The sequence below is a fragment of the Hypomesus transpacificus genome, chromosome 3 (assembly GCF_021917145.1).
Source record: "Hypomesus transpacificus isolate Combined female chromosome 3, fHypTra1, whole genome shotgun sequence".
NCBI lineage: Eukaryota > Metazoa > Chordata > Actinopteri > Osmeriformes > Osmeridae > Hypomesus > Hypomesus transpacificus.
The window spans coordinates 5,569,275-5,584,328 of record NC_061062.1 but is presented as its reverse complement, the minus strand read 5'-3'; the positions used below and the strand labels follow the sequence as shown (position 1 = coordinate 5,584,328).

Genomic DNA, 15,054 nt, shown 5'->3' with positions numbered 1-15,054 from the left:
TCTAACGTACATCCAACACATTTATTGTCATTTTCTTTTCAAATCCGCTGACCGAGTTGTCCACCAGATGGCGCTTCTCTCTTTTGTCAAAACGCTCACATTGTTCTTTAGTTGAGGCTGGAGAGGACTGGAGAGTTTTGGATTATTGATTAGTGGGTGTGCCTCAAAGCTAGATGTGGCCTACTGGATGGGTTAACTGGTGCCAGTTATATTACCGTATCAACATGTGAGTTTGTTGATACCGCAGAATGTGATTGATGCTAAGTGCAAGCGCACATTCGGATGTGTTGACAATTAGCTTTGTTACTGCACCTGGACTTGAAATGTCGCAGATGCAAAAACATGCCACTGAAGTGTGAAAGAAAATCTAGACTACAGAACTAGAGCGTCTTTTTATTACATTTTCTAAGGAGCTCCTCCCCACTGAGCTCCTCCCCACTATCCTCTGACATAAATGCGGTTCCTCGCTCGCCTCCCTCGTACGCCCCTCTCTCCCTCCGAGCTACACAGCTGTACAGGAAATCACTCATCCACCATCCACTACCGTCACCATGGCAACACAGAGGGGAAATCCATTCTTTCTCTCCTTCTCTCTCTCACCTACACACACGCCCATAGCCGCACAAACCACGTACATACGCAGGCTACATTGTAGTGTATCCCTTTGCCTATTGTCAAGGATATTTGAAAATAAAAATACAATTGTAATTCATGTTATTTCTCTCTAATCAAAATTCAGCCAATATCACAAATGTGGTGATGAGATGTTGAATGGATGCTTGCATGTATCACAGACTATGTCAAATTATGTTTGGGTGAAGTATTTTTTATCAAATAGTTTACTCCATCATCACAGAGGGAGCGTCATGACGCAGGAAGAGCAGCAGTGCCAACTGAGACCCACGTCCAAGCACAACTCCTGGACTGCCTTCCCATAACAGAGGAGGAGAGGGCAGAGCAAGTAAGGTGTGTGTGTGGTGAGTGGAAGTGGGGGGGGGCAGGGTGCTGGTGTGAGTGTGTGTGTGCGTGTCTTGTCGTTTATCTCCAGTGAGGTGACTTGGTGACATGTCTCCAGCAGTGTGACCTCTCTCTAATCCCAGGGGGCATTGGGGCAGGATGGGCAGCTGCTGGAGGAGCCAGATGGTTGCAAATCAGAATTGAAATCCTCTCCCTGCTTCCCCCTTCCTCTCACCCTGCCTCTCCCAGCCTCCCCTTCCCTTCCTCTCCCTGCCCTCCCCTTCTACCTCCCGCACCTTCTCCTGAATTTCCCTGCTCCCCCCTACCTCACGCCTCCCCCTCTTCTCTCGCTGCCTCCCCATGCCTCTCTCTGCCCCCCCCCCCCCTCCTCCCACTGTCCCTCATGCTAACCCCACCCTAAACACATCCCAGACAGCAGGTCATTCAGTCATTTTACAGACCTCTTCTCACCCCTCTGAATGTAGAACACCCCCCCCCCCCCAACCCCCATCTTCCTCTGTGTTCCTCTCTGTAAAACATAGACTAGCTACTGTAGCGACATGACAGCATAGCATCTGACCAGGCAATGTGCTGGAGATGTTGCTCCCATCCTCGAGAGGGATAAGCCATAGTGCTCATTAAACAAGCTCATTAACTAAAACATCCTTAGTGACACCAAAACAAGGTTCAGAGATGATCCGGCGATCCCTTGATAAATCTGATAATCTGATTACACATAAACAAATAATCCTGATGTATCTCTGGCCCAGCAGCAGCAGGACGGATGCACTTTCCTACTCTCCTTGTCTTTGTCTGTCTGTCTGTGGTCTCTTTCGCTCAATCTTTCTTTCTTTCTGTTCCTCTCTCTCCTCTCTGAAACTCTCTCCCTCTTGATCCTTTCACCTTCTCTGTCCCACTCTCTCCCTCTCTGTATCTTTCTCTTGCCCTGAGTTCTCTGTCTCCCTGGGTCCTTTCTCTCTGTCCCTTTCTCCCCCTCTCGCTCCACGTCATCTCTCCATTCTCTGTCAGCCTCTCTTCATCTCTGTCTCCGCCATGCACACATTTCTGTGTTTTCTGCTGGCGGAATTATGACTCACTTACTCCCCCTTTCTCTCTCTATTGCTCTTTCATCGTTTCTGTCAGCTCCTCTCTTTCCCTCTATATCTCTCTCTCTCTTTCCCTCCCTCTCTCCTTCTTTCCCTGCATGTGCACTGGCACATCATGCAGTGTAACATCTGCATGAATGGAGCAGAGCAGGGGAAAGGTGATTCACAGAAACGTAGAATACAGAGAGAGAATGAGAAATGTTTGGTATGGATGAACTACATTGAGAAAGAAAGAGAAAGAAGAAGAAAGAGACGGACACGTGTGTGGCGTAGCTGTGTATGATTCAGCTTTGGGATGCCCCGTTTCTTGTTCTTTAATCTTCGGCTTTAATACGTGAGTGGTCGGAAGATTAGAGCCTTTGATTACAGGAGCTCAGCTCACACAGGGGGCACGAGTGACATTGCGCATGTCTCTGTTGGGGGGGGGGGGGGGGGGGGGGGGGGGGGGGGGGGGTCAGGGCGACAGGAAGTCTGTGCTCATGGCTCTTTGAGCAAGCGTACCGGGCTCTGATGCACACCCAGAAGTCCGGTCCAAAGCCCAGAGAGGGGAGTAGGAAACTCTAGGTGAGTGAAAGGTCCACAAGCTTCAGTGAGATTCAATCCCATGCTCAGAACATAAGGACCGGGGTTGGGTTCGGGTCCAAGCTCAGAGGTTCGAGTGTTAACAATGGGTGTTCAGAGACACAGTCATGCCTCTTATAAAGAGAGGGGAGAGAGAGGAGCGGGCAGGGAGGGAGGCATGGAGGGAGGCAGGGAGGCAGGGAGGCAGGGAGGGAGGGAGGGGGGTGCCTGGTAGCTTCTTGTAGCCTGAACGTTTGTGCTGGCTGAAGGGAGGAGACTGAGAGCAGCAGGGAGGGAGTCTGTCAGCTGGAGCAGCGAGCAGAGAGAGCCGGAGGAAGGCACTAAGAGAGAGAGAGAGAGAGGGTGTATATGCGCGCGCCTGACTGACTGTGTGTGTGTGTGTGTACATGAGGGTGTAGGAGAGAGAGAGAGAACGTGCGGACACTACTCCACCAGACTGGATGTCTTTGGCGTCGCCAGAGGAGCACACACAGACAGAGGTAAGCCTTAACCACAGCTTCCATTTTCCTCTGTTGCATATTATGGTCTGTCTTGTGTGTGTGGAGAGCCGAGCAGGGTGTGATTCAGTCAGAGGACGCCCCTGAGCTGTCATTTTGTCAACGGTGCAGGATGGAAGCTGATCCACATCCTAGAACCTTCTAGAACATGGTTCTCAACCTTCTGGTTCTGAGGTCTGGACCGTCAGATCTCTGTCTCTCTCTTTTTTCTCCCCAGTCCTTCTGTGTGTGTATATATGAGGGAATGAGCGAATGGAATCTTCTCCCCCTCCTCCTCTCCTCTCCTCCTCTCTTTCAGAGCAGGGTCTGTAATGTGGAGCCAGAGGAATTAAGAGCATCTGTTTAGGGGGAACATTTGCATGAGTGGGGGATGAGAGATGGAGAGAAACTGGGGGAAGGGAGGCAAAAGAAAAGGGAAGGGAATTTAACGGAAGAGACAGGACTGATCCTGAAGAAGGGAGAGAACAGAGCAGGGAGAATGAGAGAGGAATCCCTCCAGATTCTCTAAGGTTTTTATCTTTCGTGGCCACCCTGTCGTCCATCAGTTCAGGTCAATCTCACAAGCTCTTCAAGCAGGGTTTGCTGGCTATGTTGGTCATGTTGGTTTGTGGAGCTGTGTTTCAGAAGTGCATACCGAGTGAAAAAGATTCAGATATAGATGGAGACACACCTTCACATGGAGATGCGAGTACACTCACACACACACTTACACACACTCACCAGTCAACCATGTTAAAATACATTCTGTGGTTGTTCTAATGGTTAACATCGTGTTCACTCGCTCACTGACACGATCATGTGGGTCTTTCGGTGAACATCAATGGACGAGTGTATCACATAAAAAATGTACATTATACAAGAGCTGAGCGCCAGTTTGTTTAGCTCTCGTGACACAGTGCAGCGATGTGGCCCTGTTGCTGATTGGAGACAGATGGGCAGACAGACAGGCAGGCAGGCAGGGAGACAGGAATACAGGGAGACAAGAAGACATGCAAGGTGGGAGACAGGCAGACAGACGGGCAGCCACACAGATAAGCAGAATAGCAGACAGAAAGGGGTTGGCATGTTCTGCTGTGTTGGCTGCAACGCCACATCTAGTTGAACACACGTAGCTGTTGAAACTGGAACAATGGCACTCTAAATGTCAACACAGACCATAGACACCCAACATATATATCACACTTACCATCACACAATAGAGTGTGTGTGAGAGAGTTAAGGGGTGGGCATGCATGAGTGTGTGAGTGTGTTTGTGCAAAATAAAATTGAGCAAGAACAGGCAAACAAATCTGCTCAGAGTTCTGGTGTGTGTCCTCGGACTCTGGAATCAGTAGTAGATCTGGAACAATTGAGAAGCTTCATAAAACTTGAACAAACAATTGAAAAAATGTAATTGTAAATAGCATCTCAAACAACAGCGCTAGCTGGTCTTCAAATTACATCAGTGACAAGTCCAGTTTTTTTCTGAGGGAAACTGATGAAACTGAGTATACTTGGTGCATCCGTTTGAGGATTCCTTTGGCGAATATCTTGAACAGAGTGAGGACACCAGAGTCAGAGCCTGCTACAGAAGAATCTAAACAAGCCCTGGTGTTTGTGATATTTGTACCAGTCTGCTGTTATACTTGGCTGAGTGATGGACTCCAGAGGAAGCTAGGTTTATTCATACTCAGTCAAGGCTATGCTAACGCACAAGCTTCCGCTCAGAGCAGAGGCTATATGCTAAACCATACTAGCTTCCCTCAGTCAAGTCTATGCTAACTCATATTAGCTTCTCCTCAGTCAAGTCTATGCTAACTCACTCTAGCTTTCCTCAGAACAGAGGCTATGCTAACACACTAGCTTCTCTCAGAGCAGAGACTATGCTAACTTGCACTAAGTTAAGAACACAGAGCAGAGGCTGGGGCAGAAACCTGGCAGAAAGATTAATGCTATCACAACCATCACAACCTCCATGCCTCAACCCAGACTTCACAAACGCACATCAACGTACACTGGTCATGCAATAGCTAAGATCAAATCAATCATTTCGACAGCAGTTGACAATCTCTTAATCTTTTTGGTATGTTCACTTCACTGGTAACTAAGAGTAATGTCAAAGCTAAAACAGGTAGTGAGGTTTGAAGTCTACTTCCTGTGACCCGTGCCTGGTCAACCTAGCCATTGCAAGGCCAATTCCACTCTCCAGTGCATGCTTTAAACAGAAGGACACTCCACTCTCCCAACATACTAACTGCACTTTATTAGTAATTTGATCTTGTCCCATTCATAGACTGTACATGGTCTGGAGTAACTCTTAGTTCAATACATACGGTTCCGACAAGGTAATTGATTACCCATGAGCCTTTGCTTCTAACCTAGGAGGCCCTCCACATACTGAGTTTGTCTTTTGGAGGATATTCTTTTATATTCTTCTCCGAGGGTTAAGGTTTTGAAGTAACGCCTTTTGTGACATTATTTGTCAAAATTGGATACCGAAGACAAAGGAGATCCCTGCTAGCCGTTCAGCCTAACATCTAAACTGTTTGTGGTAGGTCTATATCAGATCAGGATGGGATCGGTGTGGGATTATTTTGGGATTAATAAAGTGTATTGAATTGACATACTCTCCATTGGACCCCAGACCACCAGCATAGATATCTGAATAGATCTGAACCCATGTTCTGGGCTATTACCCTCTGCCTCCAACTCTCTGCCTCCTGCACCCTGCCCTTTGGGTCCTGGGTGCACGGGCTCCAGCAGGGAGGCCAGGAGGAACAGGCTGTGTGGGCCGGGGATGGCACAGATGTCTGGGCTAATCTAATGATGACGGGGGTGGTGGCCTGGCTGTGAGGGAGCCGCCGGGCGAGGATCTCATCCTTCAGCCATCAGCTGGACATGAAAACAGGGAGACGAGGAGGCAGAGAGTGAGAGAGAGAGAGAGAGAGAGAGAGAGAGAGAGAGAGAGAGAGAGAGAGAGAGAGAGAGAGAGAGAGAGAAGAGACTGCCTGTTACATGTTCTATTTTAATATTTAGTTTTTGAAGGATGATGGGGGATGAGTAAATGAGTGAAGGTGTGTGTGGGGGGGTTGTTGTGGCTTAGGGTTTCAGTGCTTGAGAGTGACAGAAATCTGTAGTCTGAATAATATCATACAAACAATAAAACACAACATAAGTATAATTGTGTGCTTCCTGTTTCCTGTTGTGTTGCTGGTTTAGCTTCCTGTGTCACCTCTGTCACAGTCCCTCAGTCAGGAACAGTATTCTGTATGTGTGTGTAGGCAAATGTGTGGGTGTGTGAGATGTTTTTGTGGGGGGGAGAGGGGTTGGTTTGAAGTGGTGTGTGTGCAATTGCATAGTGTGTGATTGTGTGTATGTGTATTTAAGTGTATCTATAGGCTTGGCCTCTATTAGCTCTGAGTGGGGGTCCCAGCCCCCCTTCCCAGTAGACCCTGCTGGCATAATCATTCCTTCTCCCAGGGCCAGATGGTTCAGCCAGGGACAGGGTTTTAATTACCACGCTCTGATTTGACACCCTGGGCATGGCGGAGGGCAGCAGCCGCCTCCTGTCCCCGTTCCCTCCTCTCCATGGATGCCTGCCCTGGATAGCACACGCCATCGAAACCGGGAACCACGCTGGTGTTAATGTAGTAACACTGTTATTGTAAGTGTGGGTGTGTGTGTGCGTGTGCGTGGCTCTGTATATCAGACTATCAGACGGAGGGAGGGAAAGAGAAAGAACAAAAGAGAGACAAATAAAGAGATAAAGAGAGATTACTTTTCTAGTTTGTGTGGGAGTGTGAGAGCGTTATTCTCGACAGGCTAGGAATTATGTTTTCTCCACAGGATCTCTCCTTTGGTGCTTTCTGTAATCACCCTCAGTCAGAGACACTCATATCAACGTAAAAATTAAGCAATTAATTATTAAGACCCAGAGTCAACCCAGAGTCAGAGTCACTCAGTCAAATTCACCTGGAGCCAGCCATCCAGAGTCGGTTACCAGATTACTTGTGTAGAGAGGCATTCAAACCTGAGGGGAACAAACTGCACTCAGAGCTCGGTAACAGGGGATGGGATGGGGTGGGGGTGTGTGGGAGAGGGGGAGGGGGGCCAGACACACAGGGCTAAGCCAAATGAGTGAATCATTGATTTATTAGGCCTGTGACAGGATGAATCATGCTGGGAGCCTTTTTATCGTCACTAAACACCTGTGTTTGTTGGAGGAGGAGGACGAGAGGAGGGGATGAGAGAAGAGGAGATGGGGAGGAGAGGAGACGAGGAATTGAGAATAAGAGGAGAAGGGGGAGAGAACAGGAGGGGAGGAGAAGAAGAGGGCAGGGGGAGGGCAGCGAGCAGAAGGTAGGAGCGCGGGGGAGATCTGGATCACTGGTCATGTTCCTCATAGATCATGTCCTCGACCCAGACCTGCTGCTCCACTCAGACGCGTGACTCGGCAGTGATGACGCCTGCAACAGAGTCATCAACAACAACAACAGTGCCCATAACAACGTGATCACACCACTATAGACAAATCCAAGTTCTCCCTGTCTGTCTTTCTTTCTTTTTCTCTCACTATCTCTCTCTTTCGGTCTATATCTATCTTTATCTCTCCCTGTCTCTATCGCTCGGTATATATTTTCTGAAACTTTTCTTCAGATACACCTATTCTCTCTCTCTCTCTCTCTCTCTCTCTCTCTCTCTCTCTCTCTCTCTCTCTCTCTCTCTCTGTCACACTTCACATATTCCACAAGAGATTGTTCATGAGGTTAGTCTGCTATCCTCAGGAGTCCCTCAGTCACCTTCCAGCATCACACCAGACCTGACCATGTTCAACTGCTTCATTAACTCTAATGGATCTGATTAAAAATCTTAGTAGCCATTCAGTTTGCTTCATTAGTCCCAAAGGAAGTGCAGATGTTCTTCCTGTCTCTGGGGTCTGGAGTTGATGGAAACATGGTTCCTCTTGACCTCAGACTACACAGAATGCGCAAGTCAACAGAGATCACATTTCTCACTATTCTGTTGTGCAGTGTGACACTCCAAGCACAACACATTCTAGGGTTACTGAGAAGAATAAACAGCTTACACACAGTAATAGGCTCATAGCCTCAGAAACATCAAAGGGCTCTGTAATGATGATGTAACACTGCACACTCTGGTATCCATTGTTGTTTCCAGGGGGATAAGCGCTTCTAGAATGTTCTCGTGGCCGAGGCTTGGGAGGTTGCCCCTGCATTTCCACGCCGAGTTGATTTACGGATACAGAATTCCCTTCCACTGCAGATCTGCTCTTGCAGAGTAATTGGCCCATTTATCAGAAGCAGCAGAAAACGCAGTCACAGACGCATGAAGAATGAATCTGCTGGAGAAAGAGGAATAGAGACAGAGAAAGAGAGAAAGAGGGAGCGAGAGAGAGAGAGAGAGAGACAATGGGGAGGGGGGAGAGAGAGAGTGAGAGAGAGAGTGAGTGAGAGTATCCCAAACAAAGAGAGAGAAGAGAGAGAGGGAAGGGAATGGAGAGGAGAGGTCCGAGGGGTTGAATTTTGGGGCCCAATGTGTTTAAACAGGAAAGCTGCTGAACAGAATCTACAACAGAGCTGATTTGTTCTATTCAGCGTGTGTGTCGTTACAGTACCTTGAGACAGTACCCAATCCTTTCAAAAGCCTCAGAGCACGTGTGGAAGGAGAGTTGTGACATTCTGACGTCTAGTGATCAGATGAGAGGAGAGAGAGAACGAGAGAGAGAGAGAGAGAGAGAGAGAGAGAGAGAGAGAGAGAGAGAGAGAGAGAGAGAGAGAGAGAGAGAGAGAGAGAGAGAGAATGAGAATGAGAGAGAGAATGAGAGAGAGAATGAGAGAGAGAATGAGAGAGAGAGAGAGCCTCAGTGTCATTTAACTGGAATGCAAAAGAACTAGAATCACACTGCACTACTTGTGCCTGTCTTCTGAATGGTCTGCCCTCTCTTTTTCTCCCTCTCTCTCTTTTTACTTTGTTCTTTCTGTTCACTTTCCTTCTCTTCCGTTCTCTCTTTTATTTATCTCTTGCTCCCTCTCTCTTGCTCCCTCTCTTGATCCCTCTCTCTTTCCCTCTTCCCTCTTTCTCCCTCTCTGTCTCCACAGACCTGGTCAGACCCACGCTGCAGAGGGAACAGAAGGCAGACAGCCGGGCAGTGAGCGGGAGAGAAAGCAAAGAAGGTAAGACAACACAGAGTAGAGTGGGCTGGATGAACCAGAGGGGGTCAAGCTCTGCTTTCACCATTCAGAAATGTATAGTGGCTCGTCAGAGAGGTGACACTTGTACACTGAGTATAAACCATGATGATTTCATACTTTGTTTATTTTTCAAGAGATATAAGGCTGGCAGCATAACAGGACAAGGTCCAGTCAGTGTGTAACAGTTGCCCACAAAGTGATTTCCTGTTGCAGATAAGGAACGCCTCAGTTAGAATGTCACAGCTATCAGTGTCCATGGCGATGCCATGGTTATCGGCCGGGCTAACACCCATGCGCTAGCTTTGAAGAAGATATTTAGAGTGCAGACAGTTCAGGAGGCTTCCGAAGGAACCAACCACACGCCTCACCTCGTCTAATCACTCTCACTGTTACTTTCGTCATCAATTCATGCAACCGTTTCACCACATCCCTCACAGTTGGATGTTACACAGTCTGACACTAAGTAGGCTACTCCTTGTGTATCTAGATGAATATCATCTGCAAGGAATGTGGAACTACATTTTCTCAGTGACACCCCAGAAACCTTGAACAGGGGCATGCTTATCAATAGGTCTCTGATACACTGGCCTGTTTTGACATTCCCTGGAGAGTGGGAGACACTAATATATATTATATTGTGGCCTCGTTCTGAAGGCAGACATTTCAGGGAGGAGGGGGAAGTTGTGGCAGAGTTGTCAATTATGCCCTTGTACTTGCTCTGTGCCCTATTTCAACAAGGGCACATTTCTACAACCACCCACTCGACAGGTTCAGTTCCGACAGCAGATTCTGAACAGGTTTGCATAGCCTAGAATAGTTCCTGTGAGTGTTTATTAAGACTGATGCTGTCCCTATAAGGTGAAGTTGTTCTACGTATGAGAAATGCCAGGGCTCTAGGCCTAAGTGTGGGCCTGTAAAATTCACAGTTTATGCTGTGCTGTTGATACAACTTAGTCTGCTTACAGTACGCCAGTTATAAATCCGACTTGTCATGTCTTCTTCATTGCATTCACTTTGAGGGAGGCTTTTAACCAGCTCGTGTTTGGTTTGGACCCAGTCACAGTGGAAGGGCTGGTGGAGGACAGGGAGAGAACCTGACTGGTTCAACTGGATGTCAGTGCAACCGCCTTGTCAGAGAAGCATGCGTTTTGGATTTCTCTGGATAGAAGCATCATTCAGTATACAAAAAGTGCATATATTAATCATTTTGAGGGCTGGTTTGTAAATGTGTCATGTCATGTTAGCAGGGAGCAGCACTAAGCAGCAGGTTATGTAGTGGAAGTGCACTGTGCGTGATTGATAAATAAACCATGATAGGTGACCGGCTCAGCCTGTTGTCAGTTACACAGTTGAAGTCTGGAGCTAGCTACTGTAAGGCTGGGTGTCACCCTGCTCCCACCCATCATATGAGTTGCTGGACGGAGTCTCTACTTGATGGCTCTCACACCTCATTGCGTAACTTACTGTCGCATTGCTAGTCATATGTTGATAGGTAAGGGTCAAGATGTGGTGTGATTAGATGTTCTTTGGTATAAAAGGAATTGTGAATCATTGTTCTGTGGATTCTTGATCTCCTGAGACCTTCTCCTCAGCTCTGGCTTGTCCTACTCCTTCTCCTTCCTCAACTCTTGCTTTCTATCTCTGGTTTACAATATTTATGGTAGAGTAGGTAAGACTTAACCTTCATTTTGTAACATGTTTGCCTTGTAATTGATTTCATTCATTTGTAATGTTATTGTTTAAATGTTAAATGTTTATTTCATTTAACCTTACTTTGACCATTCTTGCTCTGATTTGACCCGTAGTCAAATAACTGCAATTTCCATTCATATTGGCATTATTTTGTTAATGTTAATACACTGTTCAGTTTCCCCTCTTCCTTCGAACATAGGGTAATTCGTTTTGGTCGTTTGGCCAATATTAAACCGCCTACACTACCTTAAACTTAAGACGACTTCACAGCTGAAGTCTGGAGCTAGCTACCCTACCACAAGAAGACGCTCCCAGCTCATGATCTGTTTTACATTGAACATTTACTTCAGAGTTTAGAGGACAGTGAGGGGATAACGATTGTGGTGTCCTCACTTCTGTCTCCGTGCTTGTTAACCCAGTTCAAAGTGACAGACAGGTGGTAGCTGATGTTCACGCTGTCCATGCTGGGGTGTAAATATGGCTCTGCAGGCACTAGGGACCAGCAACGCCATCAGACCTCATGATGCCGGGAGCGGTTATTGGTTAGGGAGTGAGGACGGATCTCGCCGCTGAGGTGGACCAGGGTGGGCAGGATGTGACTGTGTAAACGCCAGCAGCAGTAGCTCCAGGCTTCCTGTGGAGGTGTCCTCTTTGAGGGCTCTGGGTGGACAGGTGTGCCACGGCGGGACATCAATATTCAAGCTCGGGCGCCACACTGAGATCAGTCTCCGACACACTGGCTCACTCCACAGTGCATGGGTACTTGGGGGGAAGGGGAGGTTATAGGGGGGGAGGGGTCATCAGTGGGGTGGAGAGGCAGGGAGGCGGATAGGATTAACCACAGTTCAAGCAGTCATACCGAGGCTGGCAAAAACTTGAGACACAGACCTTCTGAGTATGATCTTATATAGTGCTGGCTACGTAACACATGTTATGTGTGACTTGGAAACTGTCTGTTCGAGGGGTGAGGCGTAGCTTTCGTATTTTAGCGTGTGTAACCTTCTGCGTCAGGGTAGGAGATGGATTGCTCTCTAAGATGAGGAGGATGCAGTGTCGATGTGGTGATGAGCCAGCCGGGTCTGCTGAATGTGATACACACTGTATTGATGTTGTTGGTGGCTGGTGGTTGTATACCAGGCCTGTTCACGTTACATACATTCAGCATCTGTGTAGACCTCAACGTCTGCATACACACACACACACACGTCAACACTGTGTGGATGCCATAACACCAACAACCATGACCTTAAACACCAACCAGACACATGAGTCTTGCTGAAAAACAAAGGACAGCTGTTGCATTTACTCACTAAGTTTTGAGCTTCTATAGTTTATGGCCTGCATAAAATAACAGATTTCCTCAGGGATCATAATCGAACATAATCTTATCCGGCATAGTGAGCAGATATTGACATCAGGCTCCTGTATTCTATGTACCTTACAGAGAACACATCCATGTGAAATATGACCCCTTGACCTTGGCGTGCTTCCTATGTGGTCAGCAAACAGTGGCAGCTCTTATCAGAACACACACGGAACACTGTTTGGATCAGCTGCAAACACTAACAATGGCCAGAGCCAGATCCTCTGAGTCGCTCTTCACACTTCTCCCCCTCCCCCTCACTGTCACAGGCTGCCTAGCAACTGCCACCATAAATAATATGCCTGCGTGTGTCTGTGTGTGCGTGCATGCGTGTGTGGGTGTGTGGACGGTGCATGTGCGTGGACGGGCGTGCATCCGTGTATGCATGCATGTCTGTGTGTGTGTGTGTGTCTGTGTGTGTGTGTGTGCGTGCCTGCGTGTGTGGACAGTGCATGTGCGTGGACGGGCGTGCATCCGTGTGTGCATGCATGTCAGTGTCTGTGTGTATGTGTGTGTGTATGTATGTGTGTGTGTGTGTGTGTGTGTGAATGAATGCATGTGTGTTTGTTGGAAATTCAACTTTGTATTTGTCTATACTTCACAGGCTACACAAGGCTCTACTAACCAGCCTGATGGCAAGCAACAACACAGCCAGCATTGCACAAGCCAGGAAACTGGTGGAGCAGCTGAAGATGGAGGCCAACATCGACAGGATAAAGGTGAGCAGAATTCACATTCAATCACATCGCAACAAGAGGCCACAGATACACCTTAAGTGTTGGCTAACTGTCTTTATTTGTGGGTTTGTTTTTGTATGCGTCTCCTTGCGTGTTCCGTTGTCCACAGGTGTCGAAAGCAGCAGCAGATCTAATGTCTTACTGCGAAGCTCACGCCAAAGAAGACCCACTGCTGTCCCCCGTACCAGCCTCTGAGAACCCGTTCAGAGAGAAGAAGTTCTTCTGCGCCATCCTGTAAAAGAGGGCCGGCCCTTCAACAGGCTGCCTGCTCTGCGGCCACGGACGCTCAACACGTTCTTCTAGCAGGAGGCCATGAGGAAATCCCTCTTTTGTCAAAAGGCACCTTAAGAGTGTACTTAAAGCCACAGAGTAACATGTTACCATTTCCAGGGGGTTGATTGGTGTTGAAAGGTGTGCAGTATGTTGTACGGATTTGTATAGTCAGGTGAGCCGAGGTTGCGATCCGGACACTTGATGGACAACCAATCAACTGAGTCTTCAGGTTGGGTTCAAAAGTATATATATATATAAGTATATGGAAAATGAAAAACTAAAAAAAAAGTTTTGTGGTTCTTTTGGAACTTCCAAATGTTCAGTTTGATGGTTGCCTGGGCTCACTGCCTCACCATACCTGTTTGTTTGAATGTTTTTACTTTGGGAGGGTTGTTATTTGTTTTATGTTCCTCTTAGCGTTAAGCTGTAGAACTTAGATAGCTTTCTATTACTGTGTGTGACAATTGAAAAGGCTGTATTCACTTTTTTTTACTTTAATAGAATGGTGAAAGCTTTTTTAACAGCAAATTTGAACGTTTTATTCCGTGATACTCTTTACAGATACCTTTCTGAGAGAAAAAAAAACTGTTTCAGTACATGAATATCTATCAGGCCATGTGGCAGTATTTGTTTCGTTCAAATCCAAGCTCTCTTTTTACTATTTGTATAAAACTACTAGCAAGTAAACTGTGCTGTGTTGTGTGTTCTAGATGTTTGTGTTGGTATCATAACTAATTGCATGAAAATTGACAAACTTTTATTTCTTTCTTTTTAATGTGGATATTGTATGAATAAGGCAGACTATCTGGAAGTGCCAAAAATATTAAAATAATCATGACTAAGCTGGACTCAACAAGGATGTCTCTCAGATACTCCAAAACTATGGTTTGGAGCTCTTCTAAAAACTGAAGCAACCAACACTCTAATGACCAGGAGCCCAGAGGGTAGCCATTCATAAAATTATGTTACATCTCAGAACCTCTGCAGGGACAAAATAGAGGGAGAAAATGCACGTCAACATGAGTAAATCATTGATCCATGACAATTTCTACTCACCTTCACAAAATGTATGGCAGAATTATTTTTACTGAGCCTAAGGGCGCAACAACAGCAAAAATATAAATAATAAAAAGTCTATTTATATAGATTTTAAGTTTTGAACCGTAGCCTAACGAGGAATGAACCAAACGAAATTTTGGGGGGGTCAGAAGTGGGTATCAAATCCACACTTACAGAGATTCCGCATGGCCATCCTGACAGAAAGACACGACGTATATTTAATAGGCTATTTTACAACATCCGTTGGACACACATGACACACTGACGTACATTTTTCGTGTGTTACCAGGAAAACAAAAAGAAGAAAAAAGTCAGCTAATAACTAGCTCATATTCATACACAGTGCATGTAGAGTTTAAATATTAATTTAATGACAATTAATATCTTGGTATGACAAATACATGTTTAGATGTAGTCTAATGGGTTTTAAAAAGGTAGCTTGCTTTGTTATACTTACAATTGGTATCACAGATATCGTTGCAACCATAGTCTATAATATCTTACCATATAACTACCATATAGACTATATAGTTGCAACATTATTAAGTGTGAAACGATTGTCAGGGGTCTAGTGCCTGGATTTTATTTTTTGATGTT

At 46.5% G+C, this 15,054-nt stretch overlaps 1 protein-coding gene across 2 annotated transcripts; it reads left to right on the top strand.

Moving 5' to 3' along the window:
* Nucleotides 1–2,557: 2,557 nt before the first annotated feature.
* Nucleotides 2,558–14,246, top strand: gng2 (guanine nucleotide binding protein (G protein), gamma 2). Of its 2 annotated transcripts, XM_047047073.1 has the most exons (5): nucleotides 2,558–2,627; nucleotides 3,044–3,124; nucleotides 9,241–9,315; nucleotides 12,993–13,107; nucleotides 13,235–14,246. In XM_047047073.1, the coding sequence occupies exons 4-5, from the start codon at nucleotides 13,021–13,023 to the stop codon at nucleotides 13,361–13,363; spliced, it is 216 nt and encodes a 71-aa protein (XP_046903029.1). In that variant the 5' UTR covers nucleotides 2,558–2,627; nucleotides 3,044–3,124; nucleotides 9,241–9,315; nucleotides 12,993–13,020; the 3' UTR covers nucleotides 13,364–14,246. The 2 variants fall into 2 exon arrangements, with proteins under 2 accessions (XP_046903029.1, XP_046903019.1); XM_047047063.1 differs by lacking the exon at nucleotides 2,558–2,627 and having other exon boundaries at nucleotides 2,994–3,124.
* Nucleotides 14,247–15,054: the final 808 nt, after the last annotated feature.